The sequence below is a fragment of the Notothenia coriiceps genome, unplaced genomic scaffold (genome assembly GCF_000735185.1).
Source record: "Notothenia coriiceps isolate Sejong01 unplaced genomic scaffold, NC01 NC01_scaffold00017402, whole genome shotgun sequence".
NCBI lineage: Eukaryota > Metazoa > Chordata > Actinopteri > Perciformes > Nototheniidae > Notothenia > Notothenia coriiceps.
In genome coordinates, this window is record NW_011350103.1 from 324,910 (window position 1) to 347,091 (window position 22,182).

General features: G+C 42.7%; 1 protein-coding gene across 1 annotated transcript; it reads left to right on the top strand.

Moving 5' to 3' along the window:
- The first annotated feature begins 1,930 nt into the window (after nt 1–1,930).
- Nucleotides 1,931–20,442, top strand: LOC104950354 (NUAK family SNF1-like kinase 1). Its single transcript, XM_010776867.1, has 7 exons — nt 1,931–3,146; nt 7,742–7,862; nt 11,742–11,893; nt 13,038–13,103; nt 13,215–13,334; nt 14,970–15,102; nt 16,082–20,442. The coding sequence occupies exons 1-7, from the start codon at nt 2,847–2,849 to the stop codon at nt 17,176–17,178; spliced, it is 1,989 nt and encodes a 662-aa protein (XP_010775169.1). The 5' UTR covers nt 1,931–2,846; the 3' UTR covers nt 17,179–20,442.
- The last annotated feature ends 1,740 nt before the right edge of the window (nt 20,443–22,182 follow it).

Genomic DNA, 22,182 nt, shown 5'->3' on the forward strand with positions numbered 1-22,182 from the left:
ACTTACAACATATATAATTTTTTCGCCCACAAAACAACTACATCAGTCATTATTATAAGATATTGAAATCTTACAACCAATAATACTATCATTATAATATAGTTCTCCTTTCAGTGTATTATGTCCAAAAGTAATAATAATAATAGATTACATTTGTATAGCGCCTTTCAAGGGACCCAAGGCCGCTTTACATGGTGAATAAACAAACAAAAGGGGCAAATAATAAAGTACAGAAAGGTTGTTGTAAACTCTGATACCACAGACGTACTTTAAATCCTCAGAATATGGAGAGAAAATAGGAATTTCAGTTATTAAATTAAACTTTAGTTTTTTCTTTGGTTAACTTTCAAAGGTGACAAACAAAAGTTGTTAAAACTGTGTTTACAGTGGTCTGTAGTGCATAGTGCAGGCCAAATGGAAACATGGGATTTATCAGATAATCCGTTTTGAGGTTTTTCTCAATTCTCTTTCAGTATGGAAACCAGATGCAAATAGGAATTCATTTGGCATGATAAATGTTTATAAAACATAAGGGAAGTGTAGAAACATTGAAATGGCAAACAGAGCCAAACATTTATTCCGGTCTGCCATTCATTATATTGGAATGAATGCACAACCTTGTACAGTATAACATTACATATCTAAAAGGTCTCTCACGGTGTATATATTTCACATATTTTATAATTTTGTTTCGTAGTGCTTTGAGTTTTCCATGCTTAGAATCGACAAAATTGCAGCCAAACTTACTTTAAACTATAGAGCTGCTGTTGTTATTTTTAAGATCTGCAGCTATACCTATATCCATCAAGCTATGATATAACTGCCAAATCCTATATTAAGAACATGAGTACTCAAAGAGCACTCACCTCACCAAGGATGCACAACCATTCTGTTGTTTTTACGATAAAAAATGCTTACACGTTTTTTTACATTATGAAGGATCGTATGTTCAATACTTATCATAGACTTTACTTATGGTTTTCTGTTCAGACATTTACCAAGTCACTCCCTGCATGCCTTGCTGATCAACTGCCACTTGGAGCCTTTAAATGTTACATTCAATGTTGTCACTTGACACCTCAAATCAACACCCATTGTCTTTTTGTTAAACAGTCAACACTGGGCAAACAGGTTAATTAGTTAAAGATGATATCATATTTTTTTTTAATGTGATTAGGTGAACCTACACTCACGTCACAAATACCATTTTTGGTTGGATATCGGATCTGTAATATATTCGTATGTTGCTTTCAGTACACCTCAAATGAAATGTATAAACACCCTTTTTCTTAGGCAACTGCTGTTGGCGACAAGAGTCCAGGCCAGGAAACAGTCCAGCACATGACCTCTGTAAAATCACAACATGATGTTTTTTATATATTGATGTAACTTATTGATTAGAGAGCTGATAAATGCTGGTACCTGCTGACAGAGCTGATTTCCTGTTTCCATATGCTAATAAGCTGGTGGGTGTGGCTTTTTATTCAGTGGTGGTGGTATTGATCTTTTCATATCAGCAATAAAATACTTACTCCTTTAATTAGGCTATATGTCTCTTGGAGTTAACCTGCCAACGGGTAAACACATGGAAAAGAAAACATGACATAATGTGATAGTAAAAGTGTGAAAGGGCGTGTAATTGTAATCAGTAAATGTTAATCTGTGCTTGAGCTGTGAATGATTAAACATTTAGACAAAGATGGATGGGGGATAAGATATGTGTAGGGTAATGGGGGGTGGGGTGTCACCTTCTGTGCACTTGATTCCCAGCTACGCCTCTGATCAGTGGCAGTCAAATCAGAGATGTGAGAGAGGAAGAATAGAGCACAAAGAGGGAAGGCAGGAGAAAAGACAGGGAAGGAGGAGGAGTAGGAGGAGGAGTAGGTCCGCGTAAACCACGCCTCCGGTCTCGTATCCTCTCGCAAGTCTTATTCACAGTCTCTCATGTAGAGGATAGAGAAAGAAAGGAGAGAAACAAGAAGAAGGGCACACGAAGAAGAGGAAGGGAGCAGCAAAACGACCATGGCAATACCCAAAACGTCTCAGCTTGAGATAGTGTCCGATCACAGCACACCTCTACCGCCGTCGACTACTGCACGGACCATGCAGCCGCACAAAAGACAGAGCCCAGATGAATGAGGAGCTGTACCTGGGCCGTGGACAAAATGAGGGTCATCTTCATCCAAAACGCCGGTTTCGTCGCAGCTTTCTCGCCTTTTAGATGTGAGTCGGTGATGTTGGCAGCGTTTAGGACAACAGATAAGGTGAACGAGCCAGAATTAACCACAGCTAGATCATGCAAGTCGACTGAGGAGTGAGGAGATCAGACCGATTGATTTAGTGTTTCTTTTATTGGGATAGAGTTTGCACATACATTATAGCCAATTTATCATATTTAAAGCCAGCGTATGTTCAGTTTCCGGCATGCAGCCTGCTGTCGAAATCTGAATACATATTTTATTACATATTGGCAAATAGAATAACATTTATCCAGTGATACAGGACTATGTATCAGGTAATTATGGACCGATAATGTCCTTACAGACTCTTTGTGCTTAATCTATTAGCAGATTAATTATATAGCAATAATAACATGAATAGGTAGGAGGAGTGTCTCTGTTCGCTTTGATCAAAGCCATTGATCAACTAAGACAATCTGGAAATGTTAGTTTCCATGTGTAATTATAGGCTATGACTAATAGGCTAAGCGTTATTCCTTGTAATTTATTTATTTATTAATAGCCTACTGTTATTAGACCTATAAGTATTATATTATCAATTTATTTTAGGTAGGTAGTTTGAAATATTTAACAGTGGGAAGGTTATTAAAAAACTTCCCTAGTGAGATGGAAACCTCTTATTTATCGCCCCACCGGGGGGCACCCCGTCCCGAGGCCCAGAGAGGCCAAACCTCAGCGGGCAAACCGGCGGGGGGTGACCTCTCCCCTTCACCTCCACCTCCAATACTACCTGCCGGCACCTCACCCGAAGATACCCCGGCAAGCAGTGATGGACGGAGAAACTCGGGCGTGAAGAAACACCACCACAAGCACAACCTGAAGCATCGCTACGAGCTGCTGGAGACGCTAGGAAGAGGCACATATGGCAAGGTCAAGAAGGCCATCGAGCGACACTCCGGCAGAGAGGTGAGCCACTTAAGAGACGCTCTAAGCAGCTATAAACATATGTCATGATGCTTTTAATGGGTTTGTTATACATGCTTACTTCTGAAGCACCTTAGTAGCCTACAAACAACATTGGTCCCAAAATAAGTGCTTGGTTGCTTTCCTTGGCGTGTGCATGTCCTTCCCCTCTGGGAATTCCCCCTGTGCTGAAAGGGCCCATGGGGCCAGAGAGTTGTGGTTGCACACGCCTGTTCTTTGCGGGGCCTCACGACCGGATGCTGGAGTGCAAAATCCGGCTACTGACTGACTGATGGGACTCCAGTGATCCGAAAGCATCATGGAAAACAGCTAACAGTCCCCCAGAGAGGCTACTAGGGCCCACTCACATGTTTGTGGTCAGTGTTTTAGACACCCTCTACATCCTTTCAGTTCTGTTTTGAGTGGGTGTGAGGGTGTTTGCATCATTCTAACACTTTCTGTTTCTTTATTTGTAAATATTTCTTGGCTTTATTTGCTATAGTTGACTCATCCTCTGCTCTAATGTCATTGAAGACCATCACATCTCTGCAAATATTTTTTTATATGCTCCTGTGGCAAAATGTGACCCCTGTACCCAACCGGCAGGACATGATGAACTTTCCATGTGCAGAAAATACCAGGGGGAAATTTAGTATAGGTCAAATACTTCCCCTAATGGTTTCAAAGCTCCTGCATGCTTGCTAAGGGAATCATAAAAACTCCCGTAAGGCTACTCTCTCTTGGCCTGTCCCACTTGGCTCCTTGTACTGTCTTCAGTATGTTTTCCTATTTATTATTGCCATGGCAGCAGCTCTCATGTGAAGTATTTTACTTTCACTTGTATTATAAAATTGCACAATGCATGTTTACTGAATGGGTCAAGATACATTATTTTTTATACTAAGTTTGACATATTGTTCCCTTCATTTAACTCAGATTGGCTGAATCTTTTTTGCTTTGGATATGGTTTAAGACTTTCCTTCTGAAATGAATTGATTTAACATGCAAATGAACTTGAACGACTCTATTTGTTAACATTTTTAGTGATTCTAAAACATTGCTTTAATGCCTTCCGTCCTTTTACTGAGTTTTAAAAGTACATCTTCTACGTTTTGAGCTTATTAATCATGTTTTTGTTATTTGGGAGGCTGTAGTTTGTGCTGTTGTAGATCTTAATTTCATTTCCCAGAATGGTGTTTATTTTTTAAGTCTACCCTCAGTGAGAGAGATGGGGTGGCAAAACAGTCAAAATACATACCTGTCAGTATACAAACAAATCTTTGTAGGTGAAAACCCAGTGGCCTATTGCCTTCCTTTCTCCTGTAATCTGCTGCACAGCTCCAAGCATAGCATTCAGACTTTAAATAGCATCTCTGTAAAGTATAGGACTCCCTTTTCCCCCTGTGTTTTACGTGGGAGTTTGTATATCTTAGGAAAGTACTTTGGTTCCACATGGTATACCAGCAGAAAACCAAAAGAGCATGACTGCCAGCCACCTCACGGGCCACGTGTGTCTGGCACTGCGTTGCTAGAGTTTACTTGACCTCTGACATAAAGTTAGTCCCCGGTGTCCATGTGGCAGAGACAGTGATGCGGTGAGACTGTTATACAATTATCTTGAAACCCTGTACCTTTTCCTGGTTTGTTCACAAACAAAATGAGAATGGCAGAGAGAACTAAGTGAGGAAACAGACTGAGAGAGTTTTGTGCGTTACTGTTTGTATGAATGCACATGTGTGTAAAGAGCGGAAGGCACATGAGGGAGATTGATTAAATGTGGGCACATTCAGTGTGTCAGCAAAAGTGGAACTGAATGACTGTCTGCTTTAATCTGCAAAGCCATATATCGTAGTGCTTGGCAACTCAGTGGAAACCAACATTACATGGAGTGCAATTGATCATAGATATCATAGTGGGGATATGTGCACGTGCCACTAGAATATGTGTTGCTTGTTTATATACACGTGAGAGGGAGAGAAAGAGACTTACTGTGTCCTATTTGGCATTTAGATGACTGTAGTGAAAAGGTTGTGGTGACAGCTAGGCCTAAAATGCGCAGTGACACATGAAAGGCCATCCACGGCAGGAAATTAGATTGAAGGGGAAGGTTAATATCCTGTATGGGCGATCCATCGTTAACTGGGGAGACGGGCAGTTAGCGCAGAGACACAGGGAAGCCCACCATCATAACGAGATAGGGACAGCGTCAGTTAAATGAGGTTAGAGAGTGATATTAATATGAGCTTTAACCACCAGATTACATCATTGCCTAAAAATTGATTCACTGGGGAGGTACGCGGGAGGGGAACACACTGACATTCCTGTGCTATATGTGGTGCCGTTGATGAGGTATTATGATTCCTGGCTGTGTTTGAGAATATAGTTCACTGGAAAAGTGACGGCCTTCTGCCTCCCACTCACTCTCTCTGTCTCCCCCTGACTCAGACACAAACACACACACTCAACACAACAGATGATCAGGAACTTTAGAGACACACAGAAGGGTGAGCTTGTGATGAATACTTCATCTATTTTAATGGCCTGAGAAAGCACAGGAAGATGTCAGGCTCTAGTGAAGCGAGACATGGACTTTCACTTCAAACAGCTCCATTGCGCACAAGGTTGGGGGGGCGGGGCAGACAAGGACGGCCCCATACCTGGCAGGGGCCGACGTGGGCAGCAGTGCAGCGCCTGTTTACTGTGAGTGACAGTAATAGGGATCCACTTAAGGACAAGCGTAGCTGTGTCAGCCAGCACGGCCAGCTGGCAAGTGGCTGATCTGCAGTCCTGTTTAATGATCCACATCGGGGTCGGGCCAGGGGAACATGAGGAGATACACAAACGATACCTGGCCTTTTCTCAAGCCCAATGCGGGAGAGCTGGCTCGTTCAATTAGTTAACATACAGTGTGGAATGATTGTAGCTGTTGAAGATGGATTACTATCCTTCACCCCTTTTTAGGCAGCTGTATACAGAGAAAGTTTACTTGCCCTCGTATTTACCTTTTATTGGTAATTTCTCAGTTGTTGCCCAAATGAATTAATCACTACATTTAAAACCAGGAAGGTGACTCACATTCTACCTCACTGGTAAACACCAAAGTCCAAAATGTTACTCTCCTTTTGGGCATCAGTGATAAATGAGGTAAAGGAAAACATCAGTGTTAAGAAACAAACAACTTTGACCAATTATGGACACAGCATGTGGACCCCCTTGGACCCCATCTGGTTTATTATGGTATCATTTATTTCAATTCTATGTAATCAAGGGAAGCTCTGCAAGGGAACTATTCCGGTTTGGGGTTATTTTTATTGATGTACACGGTAATTAGCTTGGCACTCGCTACTGCCTGTGGTTTCTGTTGAATGAAATAAAGCTGGGCTCCTCAGAATACCACCGCTAAGCTAGGAGAGGACAAAAGTTTAAACTAACAAAATTCAGACCGAACAGACTCTATAGAGGCTGGATCAAAGCAAACCCAGGACTCAATCCAGAATGTTTAGGCTACAATTATAGTGACATGTGCTAGACTCTGTACTCCGATTGGTTTCTTTGGAGAAGGCCTCTAACCTTTCATTTAGGAGTACATGGGCTAGGTCTGAACGCATCCAGTTTGCGGCTGTCTCTGACCCCGGTGGCATTGCCATGAAAGTTAAATATTGTCAAATCATGTTTAGTTGTTGACTGATGAATCTTCTGTAGCCGGCCCGTTGGCAAGGCAAGCAGACTGAATCACTTCCTCATCCTCTGCCATTGCTACTGATTCCTCCATAAACTTCCAGCAGCATTTCAAAGGTACGCCTCTGGCTATTTAATCTGAAAGACTACAAATAAAAGATTGGGACTCTTTGACAGGGCAGGAAACACAGCTGTGGAACTTAATACTGATATCTTTATGGTTGTAGTATCTTTAAAGTACTCTTCCTCTGACCTCCCTGCCTTCCTCCATGAACATTTAACACCTCGTCATCTTCTTTTTCATGATACTCACATTCCTCAGCTGTTTCCAGATGGTGACTGTGGAAACTCCACCATGTGACTCAGACTTCTGATCTCACTGTTAGAGACATGGTGTGGGTCCATATTGGAGACCCAGCCCAAACACTGACTAGTACCTGGTTAAATATAGTCCCAGGCCCTTGGAGAGCACAAAGCAAGCCTCTATTATGGCATCACGTGGCGAGTTGTTTTTCACCTTCATTTAGCAGAAAAGACACAGAGAGAGTAAATGACACAGTGTGAGACTAAGATGACATCTCCTCCTTGTTTGAGTCATCTGCCCGTCATAACATCAAGGCCCAGTCAGGAGGTCAAAGGCTGTTCTGCATGCCCCACAGGACCCCTGAGTGGGGAGGAAAATTAGGTTGTACCCTGCAAGAGCCATGTACATTTTTTAAGTTCACTGATAAGATAACGAATGTGTTGGGGTCTTACGTTACACCTCTCTCTGGTCATTTCCCATTCAAATCAACATATTTATGTAATTAGTTAGTGGAAAAAAGGGAAAATGTCCTGCACCCAATTTGTTTGTTGCTAAATGTAAATGTTATGTAGCTATGACTCAGCTGATCAATGTGTCTCCTGTCCTCTATTTCTAGGTGGCTATCAAGTCGATTCGGAAGGAGAAGATCAAGGACGATCAGGACATGGTTCACATCCGACGAGAGATTGAGATCATGTCATCCCTTCGCCACCCACACATCATCTCTATATATGAAGGTGAGGGTTTGCTGCAGAAACTCACACACATGACAGTTTATACCCGTGAATTTGCCTTGAATGCACATAAACAAAAACCTGTCCCAAAATTCACCCCTCACTCAGCTCATTCAGCACTTGTGGCCAAGCTGCAGGATTGTCATGTTATGACATGCAGATGTCATAATAAGACCGGGACTACAGCTCTGGGATGTTATTCATCTTCTTTTCTCTGTCTGGCTGCCTTGGCCAGTAAAAGTCGGGATGGCTTTTTGCCGGTGTGCATCTGGATCTCTCTTAATGTGTGTGTGTGCACGTGTGCGCTAGGAAGTTCGTGTGTGTAAGAGCGGTGGTATTCTAAGGGATTGCCTCTCCCACATCTAAGAGGTCCCATCTCTTGTCTTCTCTGGTCTTGATCTCAGGGCCAGACATCTGCTGATACTTAGAGAAAGGCTGCAGCTGGGATCCAGACTGTACTTGTGTGTGTGTGCGTCTTTGCCCAAATGTGTGTCTGCATAAGTCCTTGTGTATTTGTGTGAGCCTGTGTGCATGGTTGTGTGTGTGTGAAGCTAGGGAGACACTGCGTTGACCTTAGTCACCCAGGCCTGCACCCTGTCTGACTCTGACCCGGTGCTATGCAGAGGGAGGAAAGGCCTTAAGCCTTTTTTTTGGATAAACATCATATATCCAACCCAGGAAGCAACTTTCTAAATATCAAAGCCTTCAAGTCAGGCTTAAACGGCTCCTTTTTTTATATGAGCCCTTTTGAATGACCTTCATTCCACTGGAAGAAAGAAATAGATTGGAATAAATGCTGAGTGTAAAGGTTGAACAATTCCCATTGAATTATTTCAACATATTGCTTGCAATTAATCAGCTCTTATGATGTAGTCTGGGCCTACAGTACATCTGGGCAATTAAAGTCACAAGGCAGCCGCAGTGTGGGTCGGTTTCATATGATTTGTGACTCGTGACTATTTTTATGCCTGTGTCAACAAAGCAACAGTTTCTATGCCCTTTTCAGGATAGCTGCCCTGGCACAATGGCAGCCAGTTGTGTGCCACTGCCCGAAGTGGCTTACCCACTGTTCTTTGTTCAGTGTCAAAGTCCCCAGGTTGTTATCAGAAAGAGAATCGGTGACAAACACTACTATTTGTCATGGGAACGTGCCAGAAGTCAGCTGGAGATCTGAAGTGCAGCCAAGTTTAATGTGTTTTAGATTAAAAGAACACCCAGTTTATAAACTCCAAGGAGTCTGTATGGTGTTCCTATGTGTGCTGCCTTCCTTTATATGGAGCCAACTCCACCAACAAACTCAACCAGACTCATTGGTCTCACTCTTTGGTGTTTCTCCTCAAACCCAGCGTTAACTGTTGTGGCCTGGCCTCCGCCCGGCCTTCCTTTAGAGATATATAGGAGGCCCGAGATCTGTGTATCCGGCAACACCCTCTTCAACAGCCCCTGCTAACTGCCTTGTGTGAAGCAAAGCTGAACCAGATGTGTGTGTGAAGATTGATTTGTACCACTCCCTCAAATTCTGCATCCATCAGCAAGCTGTGCGGGGCATTTAAAAGCAGATTTCACTCTTCACTCCTAGGGTGCCCACTTTTTTAAACCAAAATAGTCGGACAAATTGTCCTTTCTACACATTTTTGAATGAGTCAACCAAACAACATGTAGCATGTTAATTAAAGAGCTTTAGAGGTGGTGATAGACACATTTTGTTGCCTTGGGAAGGAGCCAGACTGACGGTTTTCCCCTTTTCAAGGCTTAACGCTAAGCTAAAACTGACTGGATGCTCGCTGTAGCATCATATTTGGTGTACAGATATAATAGTCATATTGATCTCTTAATCTCACTTTCTGCAAGAAAGCTAATTAGTGTATTTCCAACTACGCTAAAGGAGAGAAGTGGAAATAAGAAGGAGATATAAAGTTTGAACAGACATAAAACCAACCATTCTGCGGAGAGCGAAGAGAAACCATTTTATTACCACATTCTCAAGACGTGACATAAGCCCTGATAGTAATTAGTATCGTATGTTTTGGTAGCTCAGTTCAGTAAATAATAACAAATGAAATGATTAACCTGTTGATTGTTATCTGCGTAAAAATACCTCAATCAAAAAGTGTGGAGTTTCAAATGCTTGCTTATTTATTGTTTGCATCAATAGTACTTTAATACCCTTCACTTCATAGTACTCTTCTTGCACTGTACGCAGGCTTGCAACACTGTCTATCATTAGGGCAGGCAATAAGACAATAGGTGCTAATAGTTTAGAGGTGAGGGCCCGACCTGTGAACAGAAAGTGTTGCCTGACAGCGAGGCTGCAGTGGTGGCTGGTTTACCCAACAAGCTGTAATAAACCCAAGTTATGTAAGCCAGGTAATTACTTTACCACCATGGGTCAAAGGTAAATGGGAGTGCACGCTGAGAATTGGCTCTCCAAGCGCAACCCCACCATGGATCGCCGTGAATGTCACCCCAGGTCACCACTCTGTCCACCAATCAGAGAGCCGGCTCTCTTCTGGCCTCCCTGGTGCTTCCCAAACAGCCAGACAGTCCCAATCAGGAAGCATTACCATCACTCAGCAACTGTGTGTTTTTGTCGAGGATTATATCTCTAAAAGGACCCTGGGAGGTGGGGTGAGGAAAGTAGTGTGACAAACTATGAAGGTGCTCACTCAAGGGTGCAGAAAGCAGAGGCCCTCACCCCCGGTGACCCTGCTGTGTGGGAAAATCAACCCGCACAATACCGAGCAACATGGCTGACTGTGTTGTTGTCATCTCCTCAGTGTTTCCTTCTGTCCCTCTTTCTCGCTCCTCACCTCCCTGCCTAACCATTTCATTCCCTTCATGCCAAGGCGAAGGCGCTGGGAGAGAAGTATGTTGCCAAGTTAAAATTATACACCAAAAGGCTAAATACTGACACAGAATTATACGTTTGGTGACTGCTGATGGACAGGAATGCAATACAATGATACAACTGTAAGAACGCTACTTTCTCCAGTCACCAGATGTGTACCAAGTCGGCATTCAAAAAGTCAGTTTGTAGATTAATTTCCCAGCTTTCTTACTTTTGATTTGCGCTAATCAAATAAAATTTCTGTTCAGATGATAAGCAGTAGATACAATATATTATAACTGCTATGACTTTAACAAGTAAACAAAAAACACAGGACATGAATATATCTTGGCTTCCTTTATTATTCAAACACAGAAAATCATGACTCAGTCTGAGAACAACAAGAGGACGCTCTTACCCTTGCTGAGTAATACATTACTTATTCTATTATAAATATAAGACACATTCTGCTGCGAGAAGGGAAGATTGTGCCGTGTTGCCACAATAAACTATTGTACAATCATGTATATGATATGGACAGTCAGTAGGGTGGTTAAGAATGTGGGAGTGGGTTGTGAAATGTGCTGACATGATGTGAATTTGAAGTGTTATACATCAAGGACATCACCTGACACTATACTATAATACCCAAAACTGACTTTCTCTCCATGAAATTGTTCCTGCTTTCTCTCTGTTTCCACTGCTCTCCACCTCACTCTGGTCTCTGAGGGGTGGGCTTGATTAAGTTAACAGCCTCTCCCTGCAATGTTGTGAAGGAGCCAGACACATGAGGTGGGGTTTGGTGTGATGTAACCCTGGGAGAAATGTAGAGATGTAATGTGCTCCTCTGGAATTTGTAGTCCGGCTCCAAAACTAGAGGAGGGGGGGGGTGACTGGTTTATTCGGGTTTTCCATAACATTGTTCATTATGTGATATTACTATGAGAGAAAGAACCTGGAATGACTTGTGAGTTGTCTGCCATTTCACTTGCTGTTAATACAGATGTATTTTTCCTTAAAGTAGATATTAAGGATTGCTTTCTTATAATTTTCAGTGTTTGAAAACAAGGACAAGATTGTGATTGTGATGGAGTACGCCAGCAAGGGCGAGCTGTATGACTACATCAGCGAGCGCCGGCGCCTGAGCGAGCGGGAGACGCGACACTTCTTCAGACAGATAGTCTCCGCCGTGCACCACTGCCACAAGGTGAGAAAACCCACACCACACTATACATAGAGAAAAAGCACGCATTTTTATTTTTGTTGGTCACCTAAGTCTCTCTTTGCCTCACGCACACACATCCAGACTTTGTTTTCCAGGCCACAGCATGCTTACTGTAACATTAACCATGCACCTCCAGAGTCAGCTATACAGCCAGTTAATCTGCGGGCCCTACATAGTATGCTTTTCTTGGCGCTGGTGTAAGGGAGTCATCTGTTTCTGAGTGAAGATAGAACACAGGCCAGTTTAATTCAGGCTTACACTCAGATTTCAGTGCACCAAACAGTCCCTAAATTAATTCTGTCCTCATCTGTTGACACTCTGATGGATGTCCCAAGATACTCCTGAAGCTTTTCCCCAGAGATTTAGCTCCAGCCACGCCTCCCATGTCAACCTCTGATCCACACCTCACTAAACCCCAAGGTCCCAGGGCTTGTTTGGATGGGCTCCCCTCGTGTCATCCGCTACCCAGCTGCAGATAGGGATGATGTCATAGCCACTCAGATAGGAGAGTCCCAGACAGCCATGAATGATGAATCATCACCACCAAGCACAACCTCCCACCGGGTGGGGTGGTGTGAGTCACTGACACAACAAGCAAACAACCACATCTTCTTTGTATCCACCAATGATAGTCATGAGAACATGAGCTTCCTGCCAGGCAATAACCAATTGGAGATGCTCTGCGGAGCGCAGCCCTGGGGGGCGGTGTGATGGGTGAAGTCACTCCTCCGCATCTGAGCTAGGTTCAGCCTGTCTGCATACCACATGTTAATTCCAGGGTTTTAAAAAAAATCAGGCATGGTTGTTTTTTAATCCCTGGATGTTGTGAGAACATCATTCATACAGGGTGGTAATTACAGGCTAATGTTTATATGACACATGTGAGTCGACTTAAAAAGAAAATTACAGCAGATGTCAGCATAAAGACCCCAGAGGGGACAAGACCAATTAAAGAGTACTAGACCAACAGGCTGCCTTGATTTCCCCCGAGAGCCACAAGCTAGCCTTGTCGGAGTAAATCATCGCTTAATACAATGGACTGTTTATTATTTGGATCCATCTCTGGTGAATAATGAATCGATACATGCATCAATCACAGCTTTGTTTTTCCCTCATTGTTTTTCAGAATGGAGTGGCCCACAGGGATCTGAAACTGGAAAATGTGCTACTGGATGAAAACGGTAATATTAAGGTAAGTTTGCCCGTTGATCTGTGATACATCACCTACAGGACTATACAGCACAACTGCAAATGATCTTTGTGTGAGGGATTCAAGCTCACATGTATACCCCTGTTTCCACAGATTGCTGATTTTGGACTGTCCAACCTCTACCATAAGGACAAGCTGCTGCAGACCTTCTGTGGCAGCCCGCTCTATGCTTCACCAGAGATTGTCAATGGGAGACCTTACCGTGGCCCAGAGGTGAGGCCCAGTGAACCAAACAATGACAATGGCTTAAACCCCAGCTGTTTGTGTGTGAACTTCATTTCTAGGACACAATTTCCTTTTATCTATTCATCATCACCATTGTCCTCCCTAGCTGTTAAATGTGGTACTAACCTCCCAGAGTGCTCACCTTAATTAGCTTTTATCTTTATTATCTCACGAGTGATTATCATCATTACATATGCCATACACAAAGAGGTGGATAGGCTTTATTTTCTTCTTCTTTGATGGGATTACTGTTAGTAGCTATTCAAAGGGAGGTCTCTCTTGCAACTCCACAGTTGGTCAGCTCAGATACTGTCTGCATCCCTTTCCTATCCTCCCCTTCCTAAAATGCCTTGGTCCTTTGAAGTGAGGAACTGGAGGATAGTTTTTCCTCACTTTCTCTTCATCTTAATGGGCTCGGAATGATCCTCCACAGCCTCAAAGAGACGCTCATGGTCAGAGTAACATAGTTTTGGGGAGAGAAAGAGTAAAAAATGTCTCCCCAAAGCCACTTATCTGGCAATTCCAGGCTCATTCTGAAGGGCGTCGTCTCTGAAATTGCATCAGTTACATAAAACAAAGCAAAATACCGGGGAAAAACTTGCATTTTTAGATATTCAAGTCCAACCATTCAATTTAGCGTAATTCACTATAATTTCCTCCAGAGTGCTAAAAGCTACAGCAGTCCGATTGCAATCGAAATTATACAAACCCCGTTGGGGTGAGGCCACAAATTACAGCAAACACAAGCAACGAAAATAGAACACAACAATAGTGCATGCCCCGTCTCGCCCTCGGGAATCGACCAGTGGCAAAAAGAGAGAGAAACACATTCTTGATGTGGGTCCAGAAGATCCTTTAGAGGAAGTACACAAGCTCTTTAACTGGCCATATCTGATTTCCTCTTCCTAGACTATGTCTCGGAGCTTTAGCTACCATCAAAAGCACATTCCTCAGGACAACTCATCCTCCCTTAACCACAGTCAATACACACACATACATTACAATTCCCTCTCACACACACACAGCGAGACAGGTCATCTGCTGACGACTCAATGGCAGCGTGTCTCTGGCGAGTCATCAGGGGCCGTCACAGCCCTGCTGGTCTCATTATCCGGGTCCACTCCCACCACTTCCCACGTGGCTCTGCATCTCCTCATGCCCCAGACACAAAGTCTTATGTAACCGCTTACTTAGGAAGCCACATTGCATTAGGTTGGTGGTCAGAAAGTGCTTGCTTCTGCTTGACAGAGCAGGAGACAGTGAGTGGGGGGAGGGGGGGGGATTTATCTGTGGAAACAAGCCATTTCCCACCAGCGTACAAGCATTTTGTCATTGTTATTATATGAAAGACATGCAAGAAAAGCACTGTGAAAGCTCTTTAACAGAGATGTTCTTTTGTGTTGATTGTGTGAAAAACTGATTATGATGCTTATTAATGTCAATGTCAACTCAGCTGATGGTCTGAAGTTCGACAAAACTGCATTTTTAATTGAATAGCACCAAATATAGCACCATTTTTGTTTTATTGTCCTACTGCAAACAGTATGCCTGTTTTATTTGATAGGCAGTGTGTGTGCTGCATATGATGAAGTAGTTTCTAACCAGACTATTTGCTTTCTAAAGGTGGACAGCTGGGCTCTGGGGGTGCTGCTGTATACCCTGGTCTATGGGACGATGCCATTTGATGGGGGAGACCACAAGAACCTCATTCGCCAGATTAGCAACGGCGACTACAAAGAACCTACTCAGTCCTCAGGTACTGCGGGAACCTCTGTTTGTATTTCTACTGCTTTTTCCCATGGTCAAAAAACATACCTGATCCCACTGCCCTTTATAAAACTAAATCATAAACTATACTTGCAAATCCAGTTCAGCTGAACAGCAGATAGAGTCAGAGGTACACCATTCGTCAGATCCTGAAATCATTGACCCTTGTCTTTCTGTCTATAAATTGTACAGCACTCACTTCTTTATGTGAATTCCAGAAAATACTTTAAGGTCTGTGGGATGTTGGTCCATAAATACTTGAATGGAATATGGATCCAACCGCTTTTAATGCACAACATGTGGAATCTGCACAATCCATTAAGCAAAATGCTCTTTTTGCCCGTTTTGTTGACAGTATAAAATAACTCAATGATAGTTCCTCAGCTACTGAACTGTCATACTACCTGTTGATTTTTTGTTACATATTAACCCATTACATTTAAGTAAGACTGAGGAGTAATTGGTTCACAAACTCAATTATATAATAGGAACTTGAGGCACATTTCCATTTAAAATTCATTATTTCTCAGGAAAATTACAAAAAAATAAGTTTTAATGGCCAAAATAATCTTGAATGTTACTAAACTAATGAAACTCACATGTGGGGAGTTCTGCCTCTGCCCTGGGTTGTTGTGTTATTTCACTGAGGATGCATTATTGTGGTTTAAACTGAACAGTGGAAAAATAACATTTAGCGACTAATAGTTTAAGTAAGTTTCTTTTTTCAGATCTTTAGTTTTAATTGAATACTTGTAACTTTTTTTACATACATACTTAATTATTCTTATGTCATTTAAGATGCACATCAACCATGGGCAGTTCCAGGGTCTTTGAATCTAGACATTCAAAACTCAAACTCCACTTCTCTATTAAATAATCTCTTATACAGTACAGGTAAATAGACGTTTTGCTAAGTGGTGTATAACATCAGACGGCTTACAGTTTCTTCATGTTCTATTTCCTGCTAGATGCACGTGGACTGATCCGCTGGATGCTGATGGTGAACCCCGAGCGCCGGGCCACAATAGAAGACATAGCCAACCACTGGTGGGTGAACTGGGGCTGGAAGAACAGCGTGTGCGACTGCGAGACCCAACGAGACCACGGAGGCTCGCCCATGCTGGCACGCTTCATCGAATGGCAGAACCGCACTGAGCCACGTGGTTCTGGAGCCAAGGCTGCAGCCGCGCCCCAGCTGCTGCGTCAGAGGCCCAAGAAGTCCAAGAAGGAAAACGGCGAGGCAGGAGAGGCCCACTGTGGAGAAGAAGACAAGCCCGGGCTGAAGAGACCCAAGGGGATCCTGAAGACCAGGCTCACTGAAGAGCAGCGAGCCTCCAGTCTGGAAGAAGCCGAGTCGGGCCAGGGAGCGCTGCCTCAACAAGCTGAAGGGGGAGATGACGCCTCAAGCCCAGATCAAGAAGAAGAAGACGAGCGGAGTTCGGGTGGAGGCTCGCCAGCTAAGATGGTGCCCTCTCTGCCCAGGAAAGGCATCTTGAAGAACAACCAACAGAGGGAATCAGGGTACTACTCCTCGCCAGAGCGCAGCGAGTCCTCCGAGCTTTTAGGGGGCGCCAGTATGTCTCTGCTAGCCACCTCCCCGCCAAGGAGAGCGATGGGGAGAAAGGGCATCTTGAAGCGAAACGGCAAGTACTCCACCTACAGCGGGCCTCCATCAGCAGCAGCGGTGGCTGGAGTCCTCGGCGAGCCTTCTCCATCAACCGACTCTGGTCTGTCCCGCAGTCAGAGCCGTCCCTCCAGCATCGTCGGGGAGGACAGCTCCGCCCTGTCCCTGTCGCCCAGCTCCCTCAGCGGGGCCGAGTGGCATTCCTCCACCCCCCACCTCCGCCCAAACATCAGGGCCTGCGTCTCGGCTGAAAACCTGCTGCAGCTCGCCAACTTCAAGGGCTTCCAGACTGCCCCACCGCTCCAGGGATCCAAGTTCAGCCGTGGCTCCAAAACGAAAGGTTCCCCGGGGGACAACGGCAGCTTCTCCCTGCTGGGGGACCTGGAGGACATGACTCAGGTGTACCAGCAAGCCCTGGACATCAGCGGCAACCTCACCTAACAGATGGGTGGCAGAGAGAATCCAACATGACTGTGTGTGTGTGTATGTGTGAACGGAGACAGGCGGCATTAACGACCAGTGTGTTGCTGGGATACACCTTTTGGGAAGTAGTGGTTTTCCAAATGGGCCTGAAATCTTGATAAGATGTCTTCGCACATACACACACACTTAGGTGCACTTCTCTGGCCAGAGGGAAATCCAGTTAGGGTTTTTTGAACCAGAGAGAGGAGCTGGCACGAGAATGCCACCCAGTCGGCTTTCTTGGCCCGCCCATAGACTTTGCTGTGTTCAACATGTTTACATATTCAGCAAGAAGGCAAGTTAGAATCACAAACGCAGCAACCAGGTTGGCTCTCCTTGTACCACGCATTCTGAGTTTAAGTTTACACGAGCACCTTAAAACTCACGGAGAGCACATGCTTTTGTGATCTTTACTTCCTTTAAAAAAAAGAAAAGAAACAAACCAGGGTCTTGTTCCAAAAATAACTGACATTGCTGATTATTTATTAATATTTTTGTAGCTTCTCTAGTGCAAAACTGGTGGGTGCTGGCTGTTACTGGAAGAGTCTAAATCTCCAACTCTTTGTGTGGAACTGACATATATAATTATGTTACTCAGTGATGAGAAACATATATATACTCAGCATATATAACTGTGTCTGCGCTTGTAAAACATGCAGGCAAATATACTTTCAGAAAAGCGTATGTCCTATATATGTGTATGATACTAGGGAATATGTAGGAAGTGCCTTTTTTGATTCATAATACAAGATTATGTATGTCATTTCCTTAAAGTGGAGGGAAAAGCCAGGCCAACCTGTCACCAGTTGTGCTTTTTGAAATGTTTTTTTTGAATGTGGAGAAACCCAGGGCCTTTAGCTCACAGCTGAATAGCTTTACTCTGTCGCGGTTCAAAGGTCAATCTCAAACAGTTGAGATCAAACAGTCTCGTCTCCTTCCCCCCTGCTCCTAGATTCACACACAGATATGCTAGGATCTACAGGCCCCCTCAGAAAGAACTCCTCTGTGTTCTTTGTCAGTGTTTAAGCCCATAGTTTGGGTTGTCAGCAGTTTAGGTGGTTTGGTTGCATATTTACTGGCAGCACCCTAGATCTGGAGGGACTCACCTTGTGGGGCATTTAGTGAAGGGAGATGGCGCAGACACCATCTCACAGTCCTGGAATGTGCCTGGCTCTCTTAACCTTGGTTGTTTCACATTTCCAGGGCTACCTAATAGAACCGGCTTTTTAGTGAGATATTCAGTTTTCTTGTTGTTTGTTTAGCCAAAGACACATAAGGTGGTTTTCATTGTCAGACTAGTTAATATTTTACCCCTAAGCTCTTCAAAAGAGCTAGATAGGCTGGTTTGTTTAGCCTGCTGATGACACATTGAATTCCTCAGACAAAGGCTGGAGACGTGTTGGTGCTAGAGATCTCTATCAGCCCCGGCCCGACTCAGCACAGGTGGGTCTGCGGTCCGCACTCAGCCCTCCAGCTGTGTATACTAGTCCATTATGTCAACCAAGCACAATTAGCCAGCTATTGTTTTCATTTGAGAGTAAGAAAGAGGCAGTGTGTAAAGATTTATAGCTAGAGGGAGAAGAAAGGAGTTTTGAAAGAATGATGCTTGGGAAGGTGCTAAGATAAGAAAGGACTTTCCTATTAAACACAGGAAAGGTCAAGGAGTTCGAAAAGTTGTTGAAGGAATTGCGAAGTAGAATAGTGAACGTAAAGAAAGTGAGTAGAAAGAATAGATGGAAAGTAGTTGTTTTTACACCAAAGATGTGATGAAGCTTTGGGATGATTCAGGGGACGGAGAAGTCTGAAGTTAATGGGATTCCTCTGGAATGTTCTTTGACTTTGGAATCCCCATTGGTGAATGAAATCATCCCCGTTTTAGCTTTAGCTCACGGTTGTTTTATTTTTCTTTTCAGCTTTTATTTGAGATGCCGGAGGCTGTTGGTACAGCTTGTCTTGAGGATCAGTCAGTGTGTGACTTCTGTGTCCTGTATGGCCTTAGAAAGTGTGTAACATTTTTCCAAAGCAGTAAAACGTGGGAAAACGATGACTGATATCCAAAATATGAAATGATGTAGATGGAAAACCATGCAGTAGACGACCCTGAGAGAAAAAGATCACATGTTGAATGTTTTCAGGTCCTCTAGTGTAGAGCAAAGGTCCTGGGTATGGATTCAAATAAAAGACCCATTGCGTATTATATTGCATTTTATTGCCTTTTGTATTGCCTTTTATTGTCAACTGGATTTACAGTGAGAAAATTATACTATGTTAGTATTTTTGTTTTATTATGCTTCTGTTTTTGATTTTCCAAAATATAAGAAACTTTATATTGCTTTATGTTATGGCAGAAAATACTTCTTTCCTTGAAGTATTATAATTTCTCTACAGAAATGGACAATTCTGATCTGAAATTGGTTAAGTCTCAGTTTTCTCCTGTTTTAAAACACTTGTGGGTTAGAGAAGCCCTTTAACAACCTCAAGATAGCACAAACCAACTACATTCATTGGAATAGAGCAAGTATATGTATTAATGTATCAATGGCCAACCATAAGAAAATTGCATTTCCACCTCTACCAAAGCAGAGGAGGTCCATAAAGCTGTAACAAAATCAGGAGGAAAAGGAAATAAAGCAATGGAAAGAATCTGACGATGATACTTAAACTCTGCCAAACTGGAAAACGTGGTGCATATCTGTTAGTTAGCAGAAAGTCTAATCATAGGAAAACTTGACTGGATATTGTTATGACAATAATGATAAGTTAGTATTGATATGTTATTTAAGTATTATTTTCGTTATGGCTCATTACTATTGATGGCTATTGCCACAGTTTTTGTTGTCTGTTGGTGATCCTGGACTGCCAAGGTGGATTAAGTTGCGTGCCTTCGGTATCTTTTATGAACTGTTTTTTGATAATGAAAATGATTATCAATCTTTTTTTATACTTGTATTTATTGGTGATTAAGCCATTTAATTTGTTGTTAAAATTCATGTTCATGCTTTTGGCCTGCTTTAGACTGTGTGTTGTGTCCAGGACGTACTGCACAAAAAGTAGTTTTTTCGAACTAAAATTGTATCATCTCATTGTGAGGCAGCAGCCAAGCGTGTATTTTTAAGATCAACAAATCAATAACAGTTCTTCAAATCCTGTAAAATGTCTTAATTCATCCATCTGGGTGTATTTCTACTCAACACGATGCCTCTGTTGTACTGTATCAACTCAATAAATGGATCTTGAAAGTAACACGTGTGTTTGTTTATAGCTTTGTCATCTAAGTTTCAAAAATTACAACATTCCCTTGAAGTGGATAGGGAAAAGCTCCAGTAAATATAGGTATAAATTACTCTGGGGAAATAGCGGTGAGTATATGACGTCCATTTTGCAAGTACCCTACATCCCCTGTACAACAGTGTTATTTTGATCTGTAGATTTCAAGCCTGATCTCCAATGGCCGCTTTAAAACGTTTTTTCTGATTTGACCCAGTGGTGGAATGGGAAAAACAAATATTCCCAGAGGTCAGACTGGGACCGAACTACAGAAACAATACTGTCTTCTTACAGTATGGACCCATGCAAAAACCAACTATTATTGGAGAGATGTCCTCATTTATTTTCCTTTTTAAGAATATGTGTCCCAAAAACCTACATGAAGGCATGAATGAGGTCAGCAGTGGTGCTCCACAAAGCAGAGGTTCTATTTTCATCCTTAGCTCTAACTTAATGAACATAATAATTAATGGGGGGAAAGACTGGGGTGAAAGGCCCACATTTGAAGATCAGGTCATTTTGAGTCAGTTTGAAATATTTAGTTAAAACCTCATGGCCTACTTTGAAGCAAAGCAGAGAGAATGTTCCAGTTTTAGGACTGAATTTAGCCGATGTTTCCACACAGACTCAGCCTTAAATTAACTAGGATTTTAAAGTAATACCCCTCACAAAATTGTTTTTTAAGCATTTAAAAGGCAGTCCCCTTAAGCTTAAAAGGTGGCTGTCATTCTTTTTGCAGTGTTGATCCTCACAGAGCACAGCACGTACTGTATGGTCAGCTTGTCGGTTACAATAAAGTTAATAAGTGGAAGGTTCTATCCGTTCAAACATGCATCAAAACAACCCTGATGGTAAAAGCAAACCTTTTGTTTAGTTCCTAACACAACATCTTGTGAAGGAGCTCATTAGTGGGCAAACACTTTGGTTTATGCACATTTGAGAGCCCACTTCCTGCACTTACATTGGTCGGATCTGGTTTGTTGCTTTGTTTATGAATGATGTCATTTTTGAGTGAGATGCTCTTAAACAACATTAACAATAACAAATGAACCAGATTGAGGTTTATCAGGTCATCCAACAGATGAGCTAAGACGGAACAGTTTTCATGGACGGTAAAGCTGCATGTGCAAGTGAACAAACTAATGTAGTGTGTACATGCACATTGAAACTGAAATACTTACAGTAATGATGGTTATTATCTATTTTTCATCAAAGCTCATCACTTTCTCTCCTTCTCACTCTCTTTAATCTTCATTGGCTCACAACAAAGGGGCGCTGACTCCCTGGACATTTCTACACTTATCCACTATTAAAACTGGCCAATGTTGGAATAGACTGTCTAAAAGAGTGTTTTCATAAAAGAAGAAAAGGACCTGTGTTCGCACCAGGATCCAGTTGAACAGAGTTAAAGTAAATTATTCTGTAAATTAGTTATGTGACAAAAGTATTGATATTACATCTTTTACGAACATTGTTGATTTTTGGACCCAGCACACCTGCTGGTAATTACTAAAACAGTCTCTGGAGAACAGCAATTATATTTTTCATAAGAAAACTGACAGATTCAAACAAACAGCAGCAGACAACATAGAGCAGAGAGCATAGTTCGTGCCTGGCTGGGGGAAGAAGTAAGAGTGTCTGTTTTTAGGACTTGGAGAGTCAATTGATTGTCGAGGGAGAACATTGCTGCTGCCGGGTTAATTTGATCCACATTTT